This window comes from Mustelus asterias, chromosome 2 (genome assembly GCF_964213995.1).
Source record: "Mustelus asterias chromosome 2, sMusAst1.hap1.1, whole genome shotgun sequence".
NCBI classification, from domain to species: domain Eukaryota; kingdom Metazoa; phylum Chordata; class Chondrichthyes; order Carcharhiniformes; family Triakidae; genus Mustelus; species Mustelus asterias.
The window spans coordinates 24,068,867-24,091,134 of NC_135802.1; the positions used below are offsets into that span (position 1 = coordinate 24,068,867).

General features: G+C 40.7%; 1 protein-coding gene across 4 annotated transcripts in view; it reads left to right on the plus strand.

The window, feature by feature from the left end:
* Positions 1–21,000, plus strand: part of ube3c (ubiquitin protein ligase E3C) — a 150,483-nt gene extending 129,483 nt beyond the window's left edge. For all 4 annotated transcript variants that reach the window (XM_078232394.1, XM_078232384.1, XM_078232401.1 and 1 more), the window contains 2 exons: positions 5,809–5,939; positions 19,802–21,000. In XM_078232394.1, coding sequence (XP_078088520.1) covers positions 5,809–5,939; positions 19,802–19,972 — 302 coding nt within the window. In that variant the 3' untranslated portion in view covers positions 19,973–21,000. The remainder of the gene's footprint in view (positions 1–5,808; positions 5,940–19,801) is intronic.
* The last annotated feature ends 1,268 nt before the right edge of the window (positions 21,001–22,268 follow it).

A 22,268-nucleotide genomic window follows, 5' to 3' on the forward strand; every position in this document is an offset into this window, starting at 1 on the left:
TTAGAGTCATGGGTTGTAATTTTACCATCCTGCCCGCCACGGGAATCGAAGCGGGCGAGGGGCGGACAATGGGAAGATCCGTTGACCTTGGGGCAGGATTTTGCGTTTTCGGGATGAGCGAGGCCATAAAATCCCGCCCATAGAATCATAGAACAATACAGCACGGAAACAGACCCTTCGGCCCAACCAGTCCATGCTGACCATGGTTACCTCCCAGCTAGTCCCAATTGCCTGCATTTGGTCTATATCCCTCTAATCCTTTCCCATCCATGTATTTATCCAAATGCTTTTTAAATGTTGCTACTGAACCAGACTCTGCTTCCTTAACCTTTTCAGGAAGAGAGTTCCAAAGACTGAGAGAGAGAATTTCCCCTCGTATCTATTTTAAATGGACAACTCCTTTTTTTAAAACAGTGACCCTTTGTTTTAGATTCTCCCACAAGAAGAAACATCCTCTCCACACCCACCCTGCCAAGACCTTGGGATTTTGTGTTTCAGTCAAGTCAACTTTTACTCTTTTAATTACAGAGGCTGCAAGCCTAGCCTGTCTAACCTTTCTTCATAAGGCAACCCTCCATTCCAGGTATTAGTCTGGAAAAACCTTCTCTGAACTGCTTCTAATGCATTTGCAACCTTCCTTTAATAACATGATCAATATTGTACTCAGTACTCCAAATGTGATCTTACTAGTAACCTGTACAACTGAAGCGTAACCTCCTTACTTTAGTATTCAGTGTCCCTTTCAACATGAGATATGAAAATAATTCCCAATTACTTGTTGTACCTCCACATTAGCCTCTTGTGATTCATGCACTAGGGGCACCTGGATCCCTCTGCACTTCCGAACTCTGCAATCTCTCACCATTTAGATAATGTGTTTTAAAAAAATTTTCATGGCAAAATGGAGAAGTTCACATTTTTTCACATTGTGGCCTCCTTATGCCCTCCTCACAACTTATTTTCCTCTTTATCTTTGTGTCATCAGCAAATTTGGCAACCATCCCTTCAATCCCTTCAAGCCATTTATATAAATTTTAAACAGTTGAAGTCCAAGCACTAATCCCTGTGGTATGTCACTTGTTACATCTTGCCAACCTGAAAAAGACCCATTTATGCCTTTCCTGTTAGCTAGCCAATCATTTATACATGCGAATATGTTACCTCTATAACATGAACTTTTACTTTCCGCAGTAACCTTTGATGTGGCATTTTATCAAAATGTTCTGATTTATCCCTCCTATTTTGTGGTTTGGTCTTCAGATGTTGGTTAATGCTTTGGTGTGTGGGTAGACATCTTTGTAACATGGTACTAAATGGAGTCCACAGACATTTTTAATAATTTCAAAAATATGGCTGATTTCTATTACAATATAAATGCACTTTTCTGAATTACACTCAAATCTCTTCCTTTGGTCACTTGTATTCGCTGCCAAATCTGTATATAATGTAAATGGATCAGACTGAATTGTAATCAATCACAGGTTGAAATGATTCCTATCTTCCGTGTCATTAACATTAATACCCTTCTGTCAGTGTTCTTCCACATCAAAGGTATAATAAGATCATAACGCAAGAACATGAGGACTCGGTGCATGTGGCCCCTCGAGCCTGCTCTGCCATTCGCTATATTCATGGCTGATCATGTCTCAACTCAACTTTTGTGTCCAGTCTACACATCCTTTCGTTAGCCTAAGGACAAAAAAATCTACCTCTTATATACTAAAATGTGGAGCATCTATCCTCTCAGGTTGATATTTCACAACTCTTTGAGTGAAGAAATGTCTCCTAATCTCAGTCCTAAATGATCAACCCTTTATTCTGGTGTTGTGCCTCCATGTTTTACATTTCCCAACCAAGGAAAACAACCTCTCAGTTTCTGCTCTGTCAAGCTCCCTCTGAATCTTTTGTTTCAGTGAGATTACCCCTCATTCTTCTCAACTCAAAAGATCTCGGCCCAATTTACTCAGCCTCTTATTGTAAAACTACCTCCTCAGCCCTGGGACCAATCCAGCGAATCTTCACTGTACTGCTTCCAAATCATGTACATCCTTCCTTGGATGTGGGGACAAAACTGCACATAATCCTCCAGGTATCATGTCACCAAAGCTTGATACAACTGTAACAAGATTTCTTTATTTCTGTACTCCAATCTGATTGCAATAAAGGCCACAGTGCCATCTGCCTCTTTAATTGCTTGCTGTACCTGCATGGAAACCCTGTTATTAATGCACAGCAGTCCCCATATCTCTGAATCCCAACATTTGCTAATCTTTCACCTTTTAGAAGTTATTCTGTTTTTTCCATTCTTCCTATCAAAGTAGGTCATTTTCTCCACGTTATTGTCCATCTGCTATCCAAGTACTTAACTAATCTTATCCTATGCAGCCTCTTTACGTCACCTCACAGCTTATGTGGATTTATTACAATGAATCATGGATATAGAATATTAGTAGCTGAGGCCCAACCACTGATCTTTGTGGCACTCCAGTAGCTAACCCAAAAATAAGCTGCTTTTTCTACTGTGTTTTGTCTGTTAAATAGACCCCCTGTCTGTGCTAATATCTGAACAAAACGTGACATCATTATGAGGGCAGAGATCAGAACTCCCCACCCTCAGTGTGGTACTTCTCCTCTCCATTTAGTTTCTTGTTTTGTAAGCAAAAATTCAAACTCGTAGCAACCCTAATGAGGACTGAAGCCAACTGTTTTTAATCGGCCTGATGAGTGATAGCATCTTCAGGAGAGGTGGAATATTGGGGAGAGAATCGAATAAGAATGCCTTGGGGGTGGGGAGAAAATAATTCTCCAGGCAATGACATCACCAACAAGAGAGAATCTAACCATGGCCCCTTGACATTCAGTGGTATTACCACTGCTGAATCCCCATTATCAACATCCTGAGGGTTACTATTGACTGGAACCCGAACTGGACTAGCCATATAAATGCTGTGGAGGTCAGAGGGTAGGAATCCTGCAGTGAGCAATTCACCACCTGACTCCCCAAAACCTGCCCACCATCTAAGAGGCACAAGTCAGGAATATGATGGAATACTCTCCCCTTGCCTGGACGAGTGCAGCTCCAGCCACACTCTGGAAGCTTGACACCATCCAGGACAAAGCAGCCCACTTGGTTGGCATCCCAATCCACAAACATTCAATCTCTCCACCACAGACGCTCAATAGCAGCAGTGTGTACCATCTACAAGATGCACTGCAGGATCTTGCCAATTCTCAGTAGATAGCAACTTCCAAACATATGAACACACTTGCCCATCTAGAAGGGCGAGGGCAGTGGATATATGGAAACACCACTACCTGCAAGTTCCCCAGCATGCTCACTTGGAAATATATCACCGTTGCTGGGTCAAAATCCTGGAACTCCCTTCCTAACAGCACTGAGAGTGTATCCACACTACATGGACTTCAGTGATTCAAGAAGGCAGTTCACCACCACCTTCTCGAGGGGAATTTGGAATGCTGACTAGCCAGTGAAGTCCGCATCCCATGAACAAATTTATTTTTTGTAAAGGTGTCCATCTCTCAGCTGACACCAATGTACCTGGTCTCCTTCATAGATCAGGAGGAAGTGAATGTTGAAGGTGGTGAATGAACTGCCAATCAAGCGGGCTGCTTTGTCCTGAGAAATGATAATATTTTGAAGCCTGTGTCTTGGCCAATATTTATCTCTTGATCAGTATCACAGAAACAGTATCTGGTCATTATCACGTTGTTTCTCGGAGCTTGCTGTATGTGAATTGGCTGCTGCGTTTCCTACATTACAACAGTGATTGCACTCCAAAATATTTCATTGGTTGTAAAGTGCTTTGAGATATTGGTGGCTGTGAAAGCCACCATATTTAAGTGTGAACGTTTCTTTCCTTATCAAGCATTCAATTTTCAAAGTAAAATGTTTTGTTCCTCACCATTCACAATCATATCCTAAACCTGAGCTTAACATCAAGGCATTGCTTATTCTCCATTTTCCCCCCCACAGGGCAGTGGACTGCAACACTGTCTCAGCCACCCGTGCGCATTCAGACATCTGTCTGAATCTTTGTTAGCATCATGATGGGACCTCATGTAAGGCCTGTGGCCAAATGTTGACATACATGTTGACACGAATGCCTTACCACATGGTATATGGGATGCTGCTTCAGGGACTCGGAAATTTCCAGGCATTCACCTTTCAAAATAACGTTTCTGAGGATTACATTAAATCGATGATGTATCCCTGCACATTATTGCTGCTTTTCAGCATAAATGCCAATATTTCCTAGATTTTCATTCTGTTTGCTCTTCAAACCTGTTATCTGTTGAAATTAAACATTGGTACATCTTCCATTTCCTCGTTTGTTTGTGTCTATTTATACCTGAGGTGGTTATCTTAGCCCACAATGTTGTATTTAGCTAACGATTTCCATTGATAATATTTCAGTGTCTGTGAATTAGTGCTTTCATTTTTAGCTAACATCATTCCGAAGATTCAAAAGTGCAGTCAATAGGAGATGCCTGCTGCTATGCTTGTATGTTTGACACCCTAAACATTGTGTATCCAGCAATGATTGGAGTCAGCCATGGGTCACGAGCTACTTACGCTCCTCTTGCATCAGTGAAAGTACAGATCACTATTTGCTTGTGGAAATGCATGGATATTGTCCTGCTTGGGGTTGAGTGGTGATGGTTGTGACTACTATAATATAAATCAGTACAAAGGGAAGGTTGCAGTCAGAGTACTTTTTTAAAGGTGCTTAGCATGCAAGAGAGCTTTGGAAATTTGCTTTTGTATTTTAAGTACCCATTGTTGGTGGCAAGCAGTTCCTGGATATTTGTAACATAGACTGGTGCAGAATAATATTCCAACAATTCTCCCTCAAAAATGTGTAAACCTCAAAGGAACATTTTCAACGGCCTTTTTAACCTGGAAGGAAAACACACCAACACTTGAAGTCAGACTTGCGTTTCCTTGTAAACCAATTCGTTTGTCTGGAGTTTCGTCCCCAAGTGCACCCTAAAAATGTGTTGTGCCTATTTTACCGAGGACGCTTGGGTGAACCAAGTATCAATCCCATCAGAATACACGGAGTTAAAATTGATGCAGTCAGTATAAACAGATGTGGAAGGGCCAATGAAAGCGCTGAAACCTAACTACAAATTTTCAATTTTGAAGAGATATCAGTTTCACTCCTTTAGCAGTAATTTATGTACATCGGACGCAGTTTGTTTAAGAATCTATTGGGAAAGCTTTTCAAATTTTAACATGACTTCTGTAAAATATAATAAGAAACAGAAAAAACTCAGCATGTCACAGTGAGGGTTAAGCAATTTAAAATTTTCAGTTAAAAGATGAGCAAAATGACTCTTCCTTTTGTAAAGTTGCTCGCAATGTTGAGAAGCCTTGAAGACGTGGAATTGATGGATACTCAGATTTGAGAGTAGAGGTCACGGACAATTTTGTGGGTTTAGATCGTTTAGACTTGAGTATTGTGGTTACATTTCTGAATCTATTAAACCACATAATTTGTTTGCATCCAGGTTATGGTTGCATCTAGGAGTGAATACAGATGAAACTCCAGATCTTTATATTTTGCATTGTGTAGTCCTTATTGAACACCACATCCTTTTCCTTAACATGGACAGTGTCCTGACGGTGATTCTGACTGTTTCCACAAAATAAGCTCTTCACTGCCATGTATGCTTTGGCATTTATCAAGCGATATTCAAATTTGGGCAGTTTGCAAAATCTAATGTGATGGTTCATAATTTTAAATGTGCCTCTGAGGAATGACTCTGCTTTCCTTCCCATTTTAGGTGGTTATTCAGCAGATCATGCGGTCATTAAAATATTCTGGAATGTGGTAGAAAGTTTCACTAATGATGAAAAGCGCAAATTGCTGAAGTTTGTCACCAGTTGTTCTCGACCACCTCTGCTGGGATTTAAGGTACAGAATCAAGACTTCTTATCAATATTCCACACACATCTATTTGTAAATACTTAGATGGGATCTAAATCCTATATTTTTAAAATTTTTAGCAGTGTAACAAATATTTGTTTTTCTTCACAAGTTATTAAGTTCCAAATTTGTTTGAAGTGCAACTTTCAAATACAGATAGTACAATTACAATGTCTAAGCATGTAAGAACAGCCTCAATTCAATTAGAAATTCTGCATCATGATTAGAAATTGTCTCTATGTTCCTAGGCGTCTATTGCCTTGTGTTGCCTTTGAAACTAGAAGCACCTGTGTATGTGCAGTGATGCATCAGCTCTGCACCTGTTAATGTGCATTTCTGTGCGTATGATGCTGGGAATGTTGAATTCAGAAACAACATAACTAGGGCCTTGGATATTACATCCATTCACAATCTATGAACCAACAGGGCCATATACCAATTTCTTAAAATTGTTAATTTGATGTTGCACCCCTTGGTTCCTGCTGTTTGGAATGATTGAATGGTTGCCATTCGGCTCATTAAGCCTGTGACGGTGCTCTGCTGGACCAATTTGACTAGTTCTTCTCTCCTGCCCTTTCTCTGCAGTGTTGTAAATTCTTTCCCTTCCCTTTTGAAAGCTACAATTGGATCTGCCTCCACCACTTGTTCAGGAAATATATTCTCGATGCTTACCACTTGCTGCATTAAAAAAATGCTATTCCTCATGTTGTCATTGGTCCTTTTGCCAATCATCATAAATGAGTGTCCTCTGGTTCTCGATGTTTCTGTCACTGGAGACATTTGAACACCATATCACTTTGAAAACTTCTATCAATCTCCTTTCTAACACCTCTTTTCCAAGAATGGCATGACGGCGCAGTGGATAGCACTGCTGCCTCAGTGCCAGGGACTCAGGTTCAATTCCAGCATCGGGTCGCTGTCAGTGTGGAGTTTGCATGTTCCCCCCATGTCTGCGTGTTTTTCCATGGGTGCTCTAGTTTCCTCCCACAGTCCAACGATGTACAGGTTAGGCGGATTGGCCTAAACTGTCCATTGGTGTCCAAAGATGTGTAGGTTAGATACAGGGATGGAGCAGGGGTGGGCGTGGGGTAAGATGCTCTTTCAGACAGCCAGTGCAGACTCGATGGGCTGAATGTCCTTCCTCTGCAGGAAGGGATTCCATTGTTTTTGGATCATCTGCAAATTTAGCTCCCTTTAAGTCACTGATGTAAATTGTAAAGAGTTTAGGCCACAGCACAGACCCCTGCGGGACTCCACTTGTTACATTCTGCTAATCAGACAAAGGCTCATACATGTATAAGCTTGTTTTTTGCCAACCAGCCAATCTTCTATCCATGTTAATAGATTACTCCCTACACCATGAGCTTTATTTTCCACAATAACCTTCGTAGCATTTTATCAAATGACTTCTGGAAATTAAAGTACATATCTACAGGATTCCTTTATCCACAGCGCATGTAACTCTTTCAAACAACTCCAATAAATTGTTTAAAAATGATTTCCTTTTCACAAAACCATATTGACTCTTTAAAGTTTATTTATTAGTGTCACAAGTCGGCTTACATTAACACTGCAATGAAGTTACTGTGAAAATCCCCTAGTTGCCACACTTCAGCGCCTGTTCGGGTGCACTGAGGGAGAATTTAGCATGGCCAATGCACCTAACCTGCACATCGTTTGGACTGTGGGAGGAAACTGGAGCACCCGGAGGAAACCCACGCAGACACTGGAGGGTTAGTGCAGACTCCGCAGATAGTGACCCAAGCTGGGAATCGAACCCGGGTCCCTGGCACTGAGGCAGAAGTACTAACCACTGTGCCACCCTCTTCCTGATTACCTTGAGTTTTTCTAAATGCCCAGTTATAACCTCTTTAATGATTGATTATAATATCTTCCCCATGATAGACATCAAACTAATTGGCTATTAGTTTCCTGTTTTCTGCCTCCCTCCCTTCCTGAATAGAGGGGCTATATTTGCTAGTTTCCAAAATCTAGGGAATTTTGGAGAAATATCACCAATACAGCTACGACCTCATTAGCCACCTCTTTCAAGACCCAAGTATGAAATCACCTGGATCTAGTGCCACTCAACTCCAGGGATCCAGGTTTGATTCCAGCCTTGAGTGACTGTCTGTGTGGAGTTTGCATGTTCTCCCCATGTCTGCGTGTGTTTCCTCCCACAGTCCAAAATTGCAGGTTAGGTGGATTGGGCATGCTAAATTGCCTCTTGGTGACAGAGGGACTAGCAGCATAAATACGTGGGGTTACGGAAGATAGGCAGGCGAGAGGGCCTGGGTAAGATACTCTATCTTACTCTACATAGATAAGCTGCAGTGCTGGGCTGAGAGGTGGCAAATGGAGTTCAATGCGGAAAAGTGTGAGGTGATTCACTTTGGAAGGAGTAACAGGATTACAGAGTACTGGGCTAACGGTAAGATACTTGGTAGTGTGGATGAACAGAGAGATCTGGGTGTCCATGTGCATAGATCCCTGAAAGTTGGCACCCAGGTTTCTAGGGTTGTTAAGGCTTACGGAGTGTTAGCTTTTATTGGTAGAGGGATTGAGTTTTGGAGCCATGAGGTCATGTTGCAGCTGTACAAAACTTTGGTGCGGCCGCACTTGGAGTATTGCGTACAGTTCTGGTCGCCGCATTATAGGAAGGATGTGGAAGCATTGGAAAGGGTGCAGAGGAGATTTACTAGGATGTTGCCTGGTATGGTGGGAAGGTCTTATGAGGAAAGGCTGAGGGACTTGAGGTTGTTTTTGTTAGAGAGAAGAAAGTTTAAGAGGTGACTTAATAGAGGCATACAAGATGATCAGAGGATTAGATAGGGTGCATAGTGAGAGTCCTTTTCCTCGGATGGTGATGGCTAGCACGAGGGGATATAGCTTTAAATTGAGGGGTGATAGATATAGGACAGATGTTAGAGGTAGGTTCTTCACTCAGAGAGTAGTAAGGGCTTGGAATGCCCTGCCTGCAGCAGTAGTGGACTTGCCAACATTAAGGGCATTTAAATGGTCATTGGATAAACATATGGATGATATTGGAATAGTGTAGGTTAGATGGGCTTTAGTTGGTTTCACTGTTCGGCGCAACATCGAGGGCCGAAGGCCCTGTACTGCGCTGTTATGTTCTATGCTCTATCAGAGAGTCAGTGCAGACTCAGTGGGCCGAATGGCCTCTTCTGCACTGTCGGGATTCTACGCTAACTTTTGGTAAACCAATTGTACTGCTACATTCTGTGAAGTAAGCTTAACGTTAAAGCCCAACATGAACTGATTAAAGCTTGACAATTACATTTTACTCTGAATATGTGGCTATATTCTCCCTTTTTTTGAATGTAAATTGTGTGTCAGTTCATACAGATGCATCAGGTGTCATGTAGTCAATTATCTGTTATATCCAGTATGATTTGACCCCATCATGAATCACTAGACTATATTATTTGCAGTAACAGCATTCTACTAGATTATTATAACCTTTAGATGGTGTCAATTCGCATTCACTTTAACTGTCAGTGGTGTAATTAAGGGAAAATGTAACTGTGGGGCCAAGTACCTCGAATATGAAGCACTTGTATGTGTCATGTGGTGAATTCTTGCAACTTTACAAAATAAAATTTAAGGTCTTTTCTGCCGAACCCAGGAAATGGTATTATTCAAATAATTGCAAAATTATTGCTGAGATTTCAATGAAGTGTACCAACCAGCTTGTGAAATTTTGACACACCATTCCTGGAGTCCCTCAGTAGTATTTCAGTCGAGATGAATTATTACACAAAGGTTTTATAATAAGTCCACTCAAATGGTGAAAAATATCCAGCAGTACAGAATCTGGCTTTTGTCCTTACCAACTTAAACTGTGAGTCATACAGCACTCGGTGGTCAATGACAGTTTTGGGGCAATTTGGGGATAATGAATTTAAGACCATTGTACAACTTTAAACTATATTGACTTGAATATAATTTTACTTATAGTGCATTGCTACCAGTTGCACCAGAAAAAAAGCGTTGAAACACGTACTGTAATGTTGAATTAAGGTATCCGTGGAAAGCCATTATTGATTTCTACAGCCTGTCTAAAGCAATAGTTCTATTTGGATGTAGTTTCTGATTCCTAATGACTGACACATTTAAGTAGATGTTCCTATATACCTAGAATGTATCCCTCTTTGTTTGCACCAGATACTGGAACAATATAAATTAACTGAAAGCTTGTTTGAATGCACGTTCAGTATGGAGCATTTATTACATTTATTGCCCAGCCCTAATGGCCCTTGAATTGAATGGGTTACGTGGCCATTTCAGAGGGCATTTAAGAGTTAACCACCTAGCTGTGGATCTGGAATCACATGTAGGCCAGACCAGGTAAGGACAGCAGATTTCCTTCCCTAAAGGGCATTAGTGAACCAGATGGACTTTTACAACAATCCATTTGCACTGTAGGGATTCTGTGATGATGATGATGATGACAATGGTTTCATGGTCGTCATCAGATTTTCAATTCCAGATTTTGTTTTTATTGAATTCCAATTTCACCATCCACTGGTGGGATTCGAACCTGGGTTCCCAGAGCAATATGCTGGGTCTCTGCATTGCTAGTCCAGTGACAATGTCACTGCACCATTGTCTCCCCCTGGGGAGAGAACGAGAGTCTCCATCTGAAATTTCAGCAGAAATGGTTTCACATGGGTTGTACTGTTTAAAGGACTAGATCCTCGTTCTTACACGTATATTATATTAACTCGCCTCCAATGTGACCAGCTTCAATAGCTTTGCCTTAGAAATATAAAGATGAGGCAATCCCAATTAAAGATATCTGGACCAAAAATCTGGTGTCTGCAACAATGACTGGATTATACAAAAAAAAAACCCAATGAGTCCGCTTATTTTTTTAGGGAGGGAAACTTGGGCTGGCTTGTGTGCGATTCCAGACAACAATGTTAACTGCACTCCAATGGCCTTGCAATCCATCAAAACTGCTGTGAGAACCTACAACCCGCATGGCCCATGGTGATTCAAGGAGCTGGTTCACCACCGCTTTCTCTGGCAAAATTATCGATAGGCAATAAATGCTGGGCCTGACATTTGCTCGACCTTCAGGTCCTTCCTAAATTGTGGAGCCCTGAATTGGACACAATACTCCATTTGGGGCCAACCTTGTATTTTATATAGGTTTGGTGTAATTTCCTGCGTTTGTATTCCCAAGTTCATGGTGCCACTGTTGGCTCAGCTGTGTGTTGGGGCACAAAGAAGGCTGGAAAAGCAGTCGTACTAACAGATTTGATAGGGAGGACTGATGTTTCTTTGACCGCAAACATAAATCCAGGATGTTGCGTTGCTTGCCTGCTATCTAAGCGACTGAAGAACATCCTGAGGGGGAGGTTGAACGGGCCATGGGTACAACTGACATAGGGAGAAAGAGGGGTGCGTTCTGGCAGTCAGAATTTAGGGAGTTAGGTAGGAAATTAGCAAGCAGGACCCTCAAAAATAGTAATCTCCAGATTACTCCCAGTACCATGTGCAATTGAGCATAGAAGTAGGAAGATAGATGAATGTGTGTCTGGTGACTTGGCGTAGGAGGGAGTGCTTTAGATTCTTTGGACTTTAGGATCAGTTATTGGGAGAGGTGGTGCAGTTGCAGGATGGGCAGGTTGCACCTAAACAAAGCTGCTATCAATTTCCTTGCGGGGTAATTTGCTCTTGCTATTGAGGAGGATTTAAACTAACTTGGCAAGAGTATGGGAATCAGGTGGAAATACTGGAAAGCAATTCTAAGGTACAAAGCATGTTGGGAGAGACAGATAGTGCTAGGAAATGTAAGGTATTAGGTGGGTTTGTCATATGAGAGAAAGTAATAAAGTCTAAATTGGAGTTATAGTGCATGTGTGGTAAACAAGATTGGCGAATTGCAGGCGAAGATAGCCATGTGGGGATATGATAGGATAGAGGATCAGTCATGAGCATATGGAAGGAGGACCGTAGGGCTGAATGACCTACACTTGCCCCTATTTTCTATGTTGTTGCGCTAACTGAGACCTGCCTGAAAGAAGGGCAGAACTGGGTATTAAATATTCCTGGATTCAAGGTGTTCTGCAAAGATAGGAAAGAAAGGTATTGATTAAGGAAAGCATTGTAGTAGTGGACATCAAGAATGTCCCAGAGGGGCCATGGTCAGGATCTATTTGACTAGAGCTAAGAAATAACGGTGCAATTGCTCCGAATAGTCGATAGGAAACCAACTAGTGGAGAAGGTTTAGAGGAACAAATTTGCAAGGGATTTACAGAGAAATGCAAGAATTAAGGTGTAATCATAATTACTCCATAATTATCTGAATATTTAGACTAGGAATCCTGCGGCGACTAATTCACCTCCTGACTCCCCAAAGCCTATCCACCATCTACAAGACACAAGTCAGGAGTGTGATGGAATACTCCCCACTTGCCTGGATGAGTGCAGCTCCACCAACACTATCCAGGACAAAGCAGTCTGCTTGATTGGCACCAGGTTGGTGAGGATGAGGTCAAATATGTTTTTTTTCCCTCTTTTTGATTCCCTCACCAATTTCCGCAGACCTCGTCCGTGTAGCTGTGACTTTTTTTTTTAAACTGTGAATTACTTGCTGCTTCTGTGTTGCAGTGTATAGTCGAGCAGCTGTCTCCTTTAGAACGTGGTGAGCTTGGTCTGTGGTGGTGCTACTGAGCCACTCTTTGTGATGGACTTTGCTGGCTGCACTCTGTTCTTTCTCCAAGTGGTGGTCAACAAGGCTGATGAATCAGTACACCTCGAGGAGTTGCTGTACATGGTAAATCAGCCGGAGGTTTCCTTGCCCATGTTTGACCTGATGCCAAAAGAGTTTGTACAGTCCAGAATCAATGTTGAGAACTCCCAGGACCTCTGCTGGGTCTGCCAGTGAGACAGAAGATATCCAGGGAAGGTTATGGTGGCATTTGGTATGATTCTGTAATTATGACTATGTCAGGCTTGACTAGACTGTGAGGCCACTCCCTCAATTTTTGCACAAGCCCCTGGATATTAGTAAGGAGGACTTTGAAGTGTTGACAGGGCTGAGTTTGCCGTGTTTGTTTACGGTGCCTAGGTCAATGCTGGGTGTCCTGTGAGACCTTTTAGCAGTTTGATACAACTGAATGCCTTGCTGGTCAGCCACATTGCTGTGGCTCTGGAGCCACATATAGGCCTGACCAGGTAAGGATGGCAGATTTCCTTCCCCAAAGGAGATTAGTGAATCAGATGGGTTTTATGACAATCAACAATGATTTCAACTTTGAATTCCAGATTTTTACTTGAATTCAAATTCCATTATCTCCATGATTCAAACCTGAGTCTCTGGATTACTAGTTCAGTGACATTACGACTACCTCCCCAGAGATTAAATGATGAAAATACAGCTTTGGGGCGTTCTTTGCAGTGAATTCACTCTTGGCACAGTAGGTTTTTGGCATTGTTCCTGGTGAAGCTGTAATCGAGCTCCTGTGGCAGAAATCTGGCTTGGTTCTGCAAGCCAGTCGGTAAAAGTCCCACTTCTCTGCCTGTTGAGGGATTTTAGGCAGGGTCCTTAGTTTGCTGGACAGAATCTCTCTCTTCTGTGGGAAACTTAGCCTCCTAGACCAACTGACTTGAACTGCTTTCAAGATCTGTGTTAAGAAATGTTTGTCACAAGTTGGTTTGTGTCAGGTGACCATAGTGACAGCATTTCCATTATCCACACAAATGACCCCTGCAACATCTGTATTGACATCATGAGGCTTTGAATCTTGGCCTGTGGCACCTCCTCGTGATGGTGTTTTTTCCATCATATCTATTCTGTGGAATTTCTTTGAGGTTTGAGTGGTCATTTTGCATCAGTTTGTGGAAACATTAGGCAAGAGTAGCTGTTAGCTGTATATGGGAGAGATCGGTAACGTTTTTAATGTATTAATTGAATGTCCCAGAAATGTCATCTACATTTTAATGTCCCAACTAGAGAAGTGGGCCACTTCCTGCCTTGAGCAGTTTCATATATATTTGCAGAAGAGGGAGGCCACCTCACCACCCCCCCACCCCCCCCATTAATTCCATCTTGTAACAAGGCAGATAGTTCATTCTCCATATTGATTTAGAGAAAATAGTCTTCATTTTTCATATATCTGTAGATATACTTGCAAGATGTGCCAAACAGTAATGGTGAGCGATTGCTTTTCAGATTGAAGTAAAGTTTATAGTGAAGGGGTCGGTGTTTGGATCCTGCTCTTCCTGATGCACTGGGACCGTGGTAGATGCAGGGAGGATATTCCCGATGGTGGGGGAGTCCAGAACCAGGGGTCACAGTCTGAGGATTCAGGGTAGACCATTTAGGACGGAGATGAGAAGACATTTCTTCACCCAAAGACTGGTGAGCCTGTGGAATTCATTACCACAGGAAGTAGTTGATACCAAAACATTGAGTGTATTCAAGAGGCAGCTGGATATAGCACTTAAGGCAAATGGGATCAAAGGTTATGGGGAAAAAGCAGGATTAGGCTATTGAGTTGGATGATCAGCCATGATCGTAATGAACGGCGGAGCAGCCTCGAAGGGCCAAATACAGTAAATAGGAGCCTCTTGCTCCTATCTTCTATGTTTCTATGGTGTACGTAGCACAATTTCAAAATGTGTGGATAATACAAAACCTTGTTTATTGTGAGGACGTTGGTGCAGAACTTCAAAAGGGCATAAGTTGGTTAAAGGATGGATAAACAGTAGATGAAATTGAATGCAGAACAGTAAATTGATTCATTTTGATCAGAAATATTTGCAGGGCTATTGGGAAAAGGCAGGGGAATGGCGCTAAGTGAATTGCTTCTTTGGAGGGTCACACAGTGGGCACTTGGCCACCTCCTCCTGTGCTATGACCATTCTATGATTCTCCTTGTCTTGTTTCATAAAGGGCAGCATGGTGGCACAGTGGTTAGCACTGCTGCCCCTCAGTGGCAGGGACCCGGGTTCAGTTCCCGGCTTGGATCACTGTCTGTGTGGAATTTGCACATTCTCCCCGTGTCTGCATGGGCTTCCACCGGGTGCTCTGGTTTCCTTCCACAGTCCGGAAGATGTGCTGGTTAGGTGCATTGGCCATGCTAAATTCTCCCTCAGTGTACCCGAACAGGTGCCAGAGTGTGGCCACTAGGGGATTTTCACAGTAACTTCATTGCAGTGTTAATGTAAGCCTTACTTGTGACACTAATAAATAAACTTTAAACCATGTGTCTTGTCAATTCCACCAGCCTGTCTGTCCACTGTGCTTCCAAGATTTTTGCAAATTTTGAAATTTTAACCTGTACCTAAACCATTAACATACATTAAAAGCTTACTTTATGTTTACCATTTGGCATGAATGTAGCACTTTTTGTATTTCTAAGTGAAATAAATAGTATATGAGAAATGTGAGCTAAGTTGAGTCCTATGTAATATCGATGGGTGATTTGAAATGCATATTGTGAATTGTTCTTGAGCATTTGTATTTTTACAATACAGCGTTGTGCATATCTTTATCTATGTATTCAGAGCATGATAACATACAAAAACTGAGCTGTAAAAGTCTCCCTCACTGTGGTACTGATGTTATAGGCCTTCTAATTAATACCCACCGATCAATAAAACAGGATGAATTTGCCAGATAGTAATCACTTAATGCGAGAAGAATAAATAGCTGTCATTAAGAAGGATTTGACTAATCACTTCCAAATAACTACCAGATAAAAGTATCCAAATTGTCCTTATCTAATGTGTGTGTTGTGCTGACTGAGTTGATCCTTGTTGACCTTTACAGTTCTTGACCCTTCACTGCATGTTGTGATGAGAGGCTTCGGTCATGCTTGCTTGCAATTCTGACTGGCTGAATATTTGAGAACCAGAAGTGGAAGTCAGTTTTCCAATAATACCTAGTTGCGTACCAAGTATGTTTTTATTAAGCTGAGTTTGCATCCATCTGGCTGTTGTAATTGAAACACTTACAATCTGGCCCCTATTGCAGTGAGTTTCATCTCTTTTGTCTCCCTATATTTCTACAAGCTTTCAGTGTCGCATAAAATTTAATCTAAACCAGAAAGTATCACATAAATTAGAATGTTCTGATTTATGACACATTTCAGTATCCTATGAAATGGTAATCCCATGACTCTTGATTTAAAAAATGTTTTAGATGTGCTGCATTAATGGAGATGTTAAAGGTTATATTAAAAACATCAAATGTGAGGAAAGAACACTACATTCTTCTGCATTCAGCAATTTGTATGCTTTTTCTTTTTTTATATTAACCTCCCCTGCTGAGATCAGTTAATTCAGTAAGCTGCAACTTTCCTACATAATTTAGTTCAGTTAGGCTGTTTTAACTGTGATGTTTCACAGCTGAAATCGTGAGAGGAAAAATGTGAGGCTGTAATTCTGCTGTTAGTGTAAGGCTGCTAGTTTTATCACGACTGTCCCATTGCCTAAACATGAGAAATGTCAGAATTAGAGTTGTTTTGTATAAACCTGTTGAGAGCCATGGGGTGGTGCTTGTTTTTCCTTTTGTCAAGCCAAGTTTCACCATTCTCAATCTGAAGTAAATTAACAGAAGCACTTTCAAGATGAGTCGACAGTATACATGGACTGTGCAACCCTCGAATATGGCAGAAGCACAGATAGATGGACATGTGTAATATAAGCAGGCAGATTTATATATCCACTGAGGAGACTGAAGTGCCCAGAGTAATGTAATGTGAATCAGAACACAATCTGCCAAGCGTATAAAGCTTCTAAGCCATCCATTTTCAGCTGTTACTGCTTTGCATTTATTTTCACTAGCAGTTTCATTTCTTGATAAGCATTCTGCTCAGAGGTTGCACTTTGACTCTGCCCTGTACTAATGCTGCCTTATCTTTAATTAAGTGCAATAAATGTCCAGAAATTCATTAGAAAAGAAATAGCACTGTCAACGCTAATCCATTTTAGAAGATGATTGAAATCTTTTTCAGAAAATCATCTGTTCCAGAATAACACATCCTGCAGGCAATGATGGTTTAATAAGTTAATAGGCAGAAAAATGGGTTGTTGTTGAGAAAGTTCAAGAGGGCATTTCACCACAGCTTTAAATTGCTAAGTCTCTGTTGTACATTAGGATCACAGAATAAATTGACAATACCCCTGCCAACTGCAAATTTTTGCAAAGTATCATTTAATTTTACATAAGGGTTTTATGATCCTTTTTACAAGAATTAAGATGCTATTTGAGCGGGAGTCACGACTGTTTTAAAGACTAAGGAGCGACGAGATGATATGGAAAATCCAGAATCCCTAATTAATGCAGTATGTCTCTGCATTGTTCATTTCCGATTTCTGCCGTACCAATTCTATTATAATAATCATAAAGTTTTGAGTTTGATGAATTAATACGCCAGCCTATTTAACTAGATAAACAGGAGATTGATATCACCAAATGAGAGGCCACCAAGGCACATGTATTTATAGATGTCTTTAGGGAAGGAAATCTGCCCGTCCTTACCTGGCTTGGCCTACATGTGACTCCAGAGCCACAGCAATGTGGTTGACTTTCAACTGCCCTCTGAACAAGAGCAACTAGGGATTGCAATAAATGCCGGCCAGCCAGCGACGCCCATCTCCCATGAATGACTAAATTCCTCATCTAGAAATAGTTATATGCATAGCTAAATAAGCAACTTGTGCGGTAACGCAAAAGTCTTGTTTAATCACTGCAACCGGTTCTTCTCAAGATTTGAGAAGAAACTGAATACTGGGATAGTGGAAGCAAAACATTTTAAATTTGAGGTTTTTAAAATGTTGCTGTAGTAAATAGGAAAGGCTCTGGGAAGTCAGTGATTATGGAGTTTTAAATTTAAAATTATCAGCAAGAATATGAAGAAAAGATAAGAGGTTTCTTTGTGCAGCGAATTAATTGAGCATCTAGCACTTTATTGCTTCAAATATCTTTGAAGCACGGGAAGATACAGGGCCAGAGAGAAAAGCCTAGAGCAGAGGACTTTATTTTCAGTAGCTCTTTATTTTCAGGAGCTCTGAGGGTGTCGGTACAAGATAGGCCTTTTCCTATACTGTAATAATTTAAGGTCCAATTACTAACCCTCAAAAAACTCTCTGCTCTCTGGCATAAGAAACCTCTGATGAAAGTCCTTTCAAGGCTGTTGTCTCGTTGCCCTCCAGCACCACTGTTGTGTTTTTACCTTGTTATATTTTCTTCTTTAAACCAGAATTTTAAATCCATCGGGTGGTTATTTAACACTACCACTTTTTGTCAACTGGCTAACCACTGTAAGCCAGTAATTTTTTGAGGATTTTACATCAAGAGGTGGAATTCATGATGGGACAGATTGACATTTCATCTGGAAGGAGTTGATTTGATGGGTGAATGGCATCTCATTCCATGCTATTTGAGATGTCTTTTCAGCTTTCCAGAAATCTCCCACAACTTCACTGACAAAAAAGGAGCAATTAATTGTGTATGAAAAGATGTGCTATACATAAACACCATCTATTACGAGTTCTTGTCAGATCACATTTTGAGTAATATCCATTCTGATCAATGAAACATTCAGGCCTTGGAGGCAGTTCAAAGAATAACCATTCAGTTAACACCCAACGTCTGAGAACTATATGCTGAGGAAAGGCTGCGAAAGCTTGTTTTTTCCATAAAAGAAGGAACTTGTAACAGATCTTGGAGAGGTTTATGTAATAGAAAACAATGAGCAAAGGTTGAATTTAGAACACTACAAACCAAGCAGTATAACCAGAATTAATAAGTTGTTTCTTGTACACAATGTAATCAACACAAGGATGAACTTCTAGCTAATGTGAGCAAAAAGCTAGAATCATTGACATAGTATTCCTTCATTAGGTGAGGGGGTGAACTAGAGTGGACCAAATGGCCTTCGTCATCCATACCTTCATGTTAAAGTAATCATTTGCTTTAACTTCAGTCGTTTGGAAATGTCCAAATTGGATTCTTGTAAATAACTGCTTCCAAGACAGTTGAAGCTGAAGTAACAAAGTTATTTAAACTGGTATCTCTAAAATTTTACTTGGCTATGCAACTTGTATGAAAATTTGTTCAAAATGTTCTAAGGACTCTGATGAAAGGTCATTCAGATTAGAAACATTGGCTGTATTCTCTCTCCACAGGTGCTATCAGACCTTCTAATATTTTCCAGCATTTTCTGGTTTTGTTTCAGATTCCAGCATCCGCAGTATTTTGCTTTTGTTCTAAATATGTAATAGGCTTTGAAATTTAATTTCTGAATTTTTAGTGGTTCGTGGAATCATAGAATCTACAATGCAGAAGGAGGCCATTTGGCCCATCGAGCCTGTACCAACAATCCCACCCAGGTCCTGTCTTTGTCATCCCATATATTGACCCTCCCAATCCCCCTGACATTAAGGGGCAATTTATCATGGCCAATTAACCGAACCTGCACATATTTGGAATGTGGGGGAAAACCAGAGAACCTGGAGGAAACCCACACAGACAAGGGGAGAATGTGCAAACTCCACACAGACAGTGACCTGAGGCTGGAATTGAACGCGTGTCCCTGGCGCTGTGAGGTGGTAGTGCTTGCCACCGTGCTGCCCAGTGTTGGAACATTCCCTGAGAATGTTGGAATGTTTTTTGATTGCGTTTACATTATAATCTTGATTCCTAATGTACTCTACACCTAAGAGGAATGTTTTTTGGGGTGAGATTTGAAGGCAAACCAGCTACGGTTGATCTTCTTAAATAAGTCAACTATAATTGCTTATTTGTAAATGGATAACATTGTTTGCTTTGTAGAAAAATAGTCTAACCTCATTTTTATGTCGTCTTTAGGAACTGTATCCAGCATTTTGTATACACAATGGAGGCACTGACCTGGAGCGATTGCCCACAGCCAGTACTTGCATGAACCTTCTCAAGCTTCCAGAGTTTTATGATGAAAATCTCATGAGGAGTAAATTACTTTATGCAGTTGAATCAGCAGCAGGCTTTGAGCTAAGCTGAAGTAAAAATGGGATTGCTGATAGCTGTGAGAATGATGGATAGTGCTTAAGACATGTACCAACAATCAAAGTTCGCAAAATGGACTTGTATTGAAATTGTGTAGAATCAAAAAGAGGTTTTAATGAAGTGCACTGCAAAGATAAGGCTTCTTTTAATCATATGTTTGTAGCTCAGATGGATAAATGATCAGTCTGGTTACAAGTTGGGAGATTTTACTGCTTAAAAAATGGAGACTACATACTGGGCAAGAGGCCGCTTAGATGTGATGATCAAATCATCACTATACATTAACAGAAAAATAAGCCTGTGCTGGGTGACATTAACCAAAGATTCAGCAAATGTGTGTTGGTCGAAACAGGCAATAAAGCAAGCCATAATAATGGAAGATATTTACATTTAAAATGGGCCTCTCCTCATCGGGAGCCTGTCTTTATAAGCAAAATGTGGCTGATATTGTTTTTTTTAAACTTCATACTGGTTTCTTGCATTTAACATCATGGTTAGGTGGAAGCACATAGACCATGTAATACTGCTGCATTTTACATTTCTTTTTAAAAGTTGCACACTTCTTACAAATCTTTGTTTTAAATCACAATTATGTCCCAGTATGGAACCCAATAAAACATAGTTGCAATTTAAAGCCTAGATTAAAATTGTATGGTGTGACATTATGTGCTATTAATTATATGGCCCTTCTGCATAACTGTGGTGTGGTTTCTGAATAAGAAGTGTTAAGTGGATGAGATATTATGTGGACAGGAGATTACTTTTCTTGGTCGCAATAAGATTCGGCTTGCTCATAAAAATTGCTCCATTAGGCCATGGTAAACATTTTTGAGACCAGGATTTAGTCAGTTTCTGTAAACAGAGATGTGAATACGTATATGTTTTTTCTGCATCTGTGAATACTGTTTTTGTTCTGTATCTGTACAGTTTTTCCCTTGTGCATTTATCTTCTGTGGTATCAGAATGGTCCTTACTGTTAAATGAGTTATAAGTTTAACAGCTATTAAACAAAACTTGAATAATGGAACTGGTGTGTATCAGATATTTGCATACTTGTATTCCATAAAGATAATTATTACAGATTGCATGTAAAAATAGGGTTTAAAGAAAACAAAGATTCTCCTCTTGGGTAGTGGTTTCCTTTTGTGAACAAATTTGTTTGATGCTAACAGTATTTTAACACTAATTATGGTTAATTACCAAATATCTTTATAAATTTATGATTTTGCCTTTATTCAATAAAAGGATTTTATGGGGAAAAATGCTGAAGAAGCATAAGGTATGGTCTTTATTTTGAATAGTCCAGAGTTCTGAAGAATACACAGTAAGATTAACAGTTTGGGGTAGACTCCTCATTCGAGTATGCCCAAGCTGTAAATGATTTCATTGTTTTCTGCAGATTCTCTCATGGCCGAAAGGTCTGATGTGGGATTGGCATGACTTGGCAATTCATATTGACGTTGTTGGTGCTTGGGGGAACTTCTACAGCTGTGCCACCTCTGTCCTTCCTCTGGGCACGCCGGATGTTGCAAGTTTGATATAGATGGTCCTCAACATGCTGAACCCAAATTTCAGTGCTTGCCTTCACTTGGGACTGCTGGCTGCAATGTTTTCCCAAGAGATTGGTCTGCAATGCAGAAGCTTAAGGATCTTTTTTAGCCCTTGTCTTGACCACCTTTATTTTATTTGCCCAGGGACAATTCCCCATAGATCTGCTTGAGGTGATGTAATCATCCATTCAGTAGACATGGCCTATCCATCTAAGTTGAATTTTCTGGAGGGCAGTTTCCATGTTGGGCCCAGAGGAGGAAGGACCTTGTTTGTGCCATTAAATTTTCATGTTGGACCTTGGATATCTTTGGAAGTTGTTTGTGATGCCATTAGCAGACTCAGGATTGTACGTCATGGAGCAGGGGTTGCAAGGCCAGTGGCTGGCAGAGTGAGTTCCATTCACAGCTTAATGCTGCCACACAATCTAGTTGTCCATTAACAGAACTTGCTTTATTGGTGTGTGTACGGATACAATAGTGGCATCCTTATCAATCACATGACCAACTTATGAGAATTTCTCTACAGCTTTGAGACTTGAGCCACCAGTGGTTATGTCTGTTGCTTCATAATGTGTCCCTCGTGCTGGCCTAACATCTGTCATTCAGTAAATGTTAGAATCCATTGTTAATGAGGTAATAGTAGGACATAATACTAACAGGCAGAGTCAACATGGTTTTGTGAAAGGAAAATTGTGTTTGACAAATTCATTAGAGTTCTTTGTGGATGTAAAAAGCAGGGT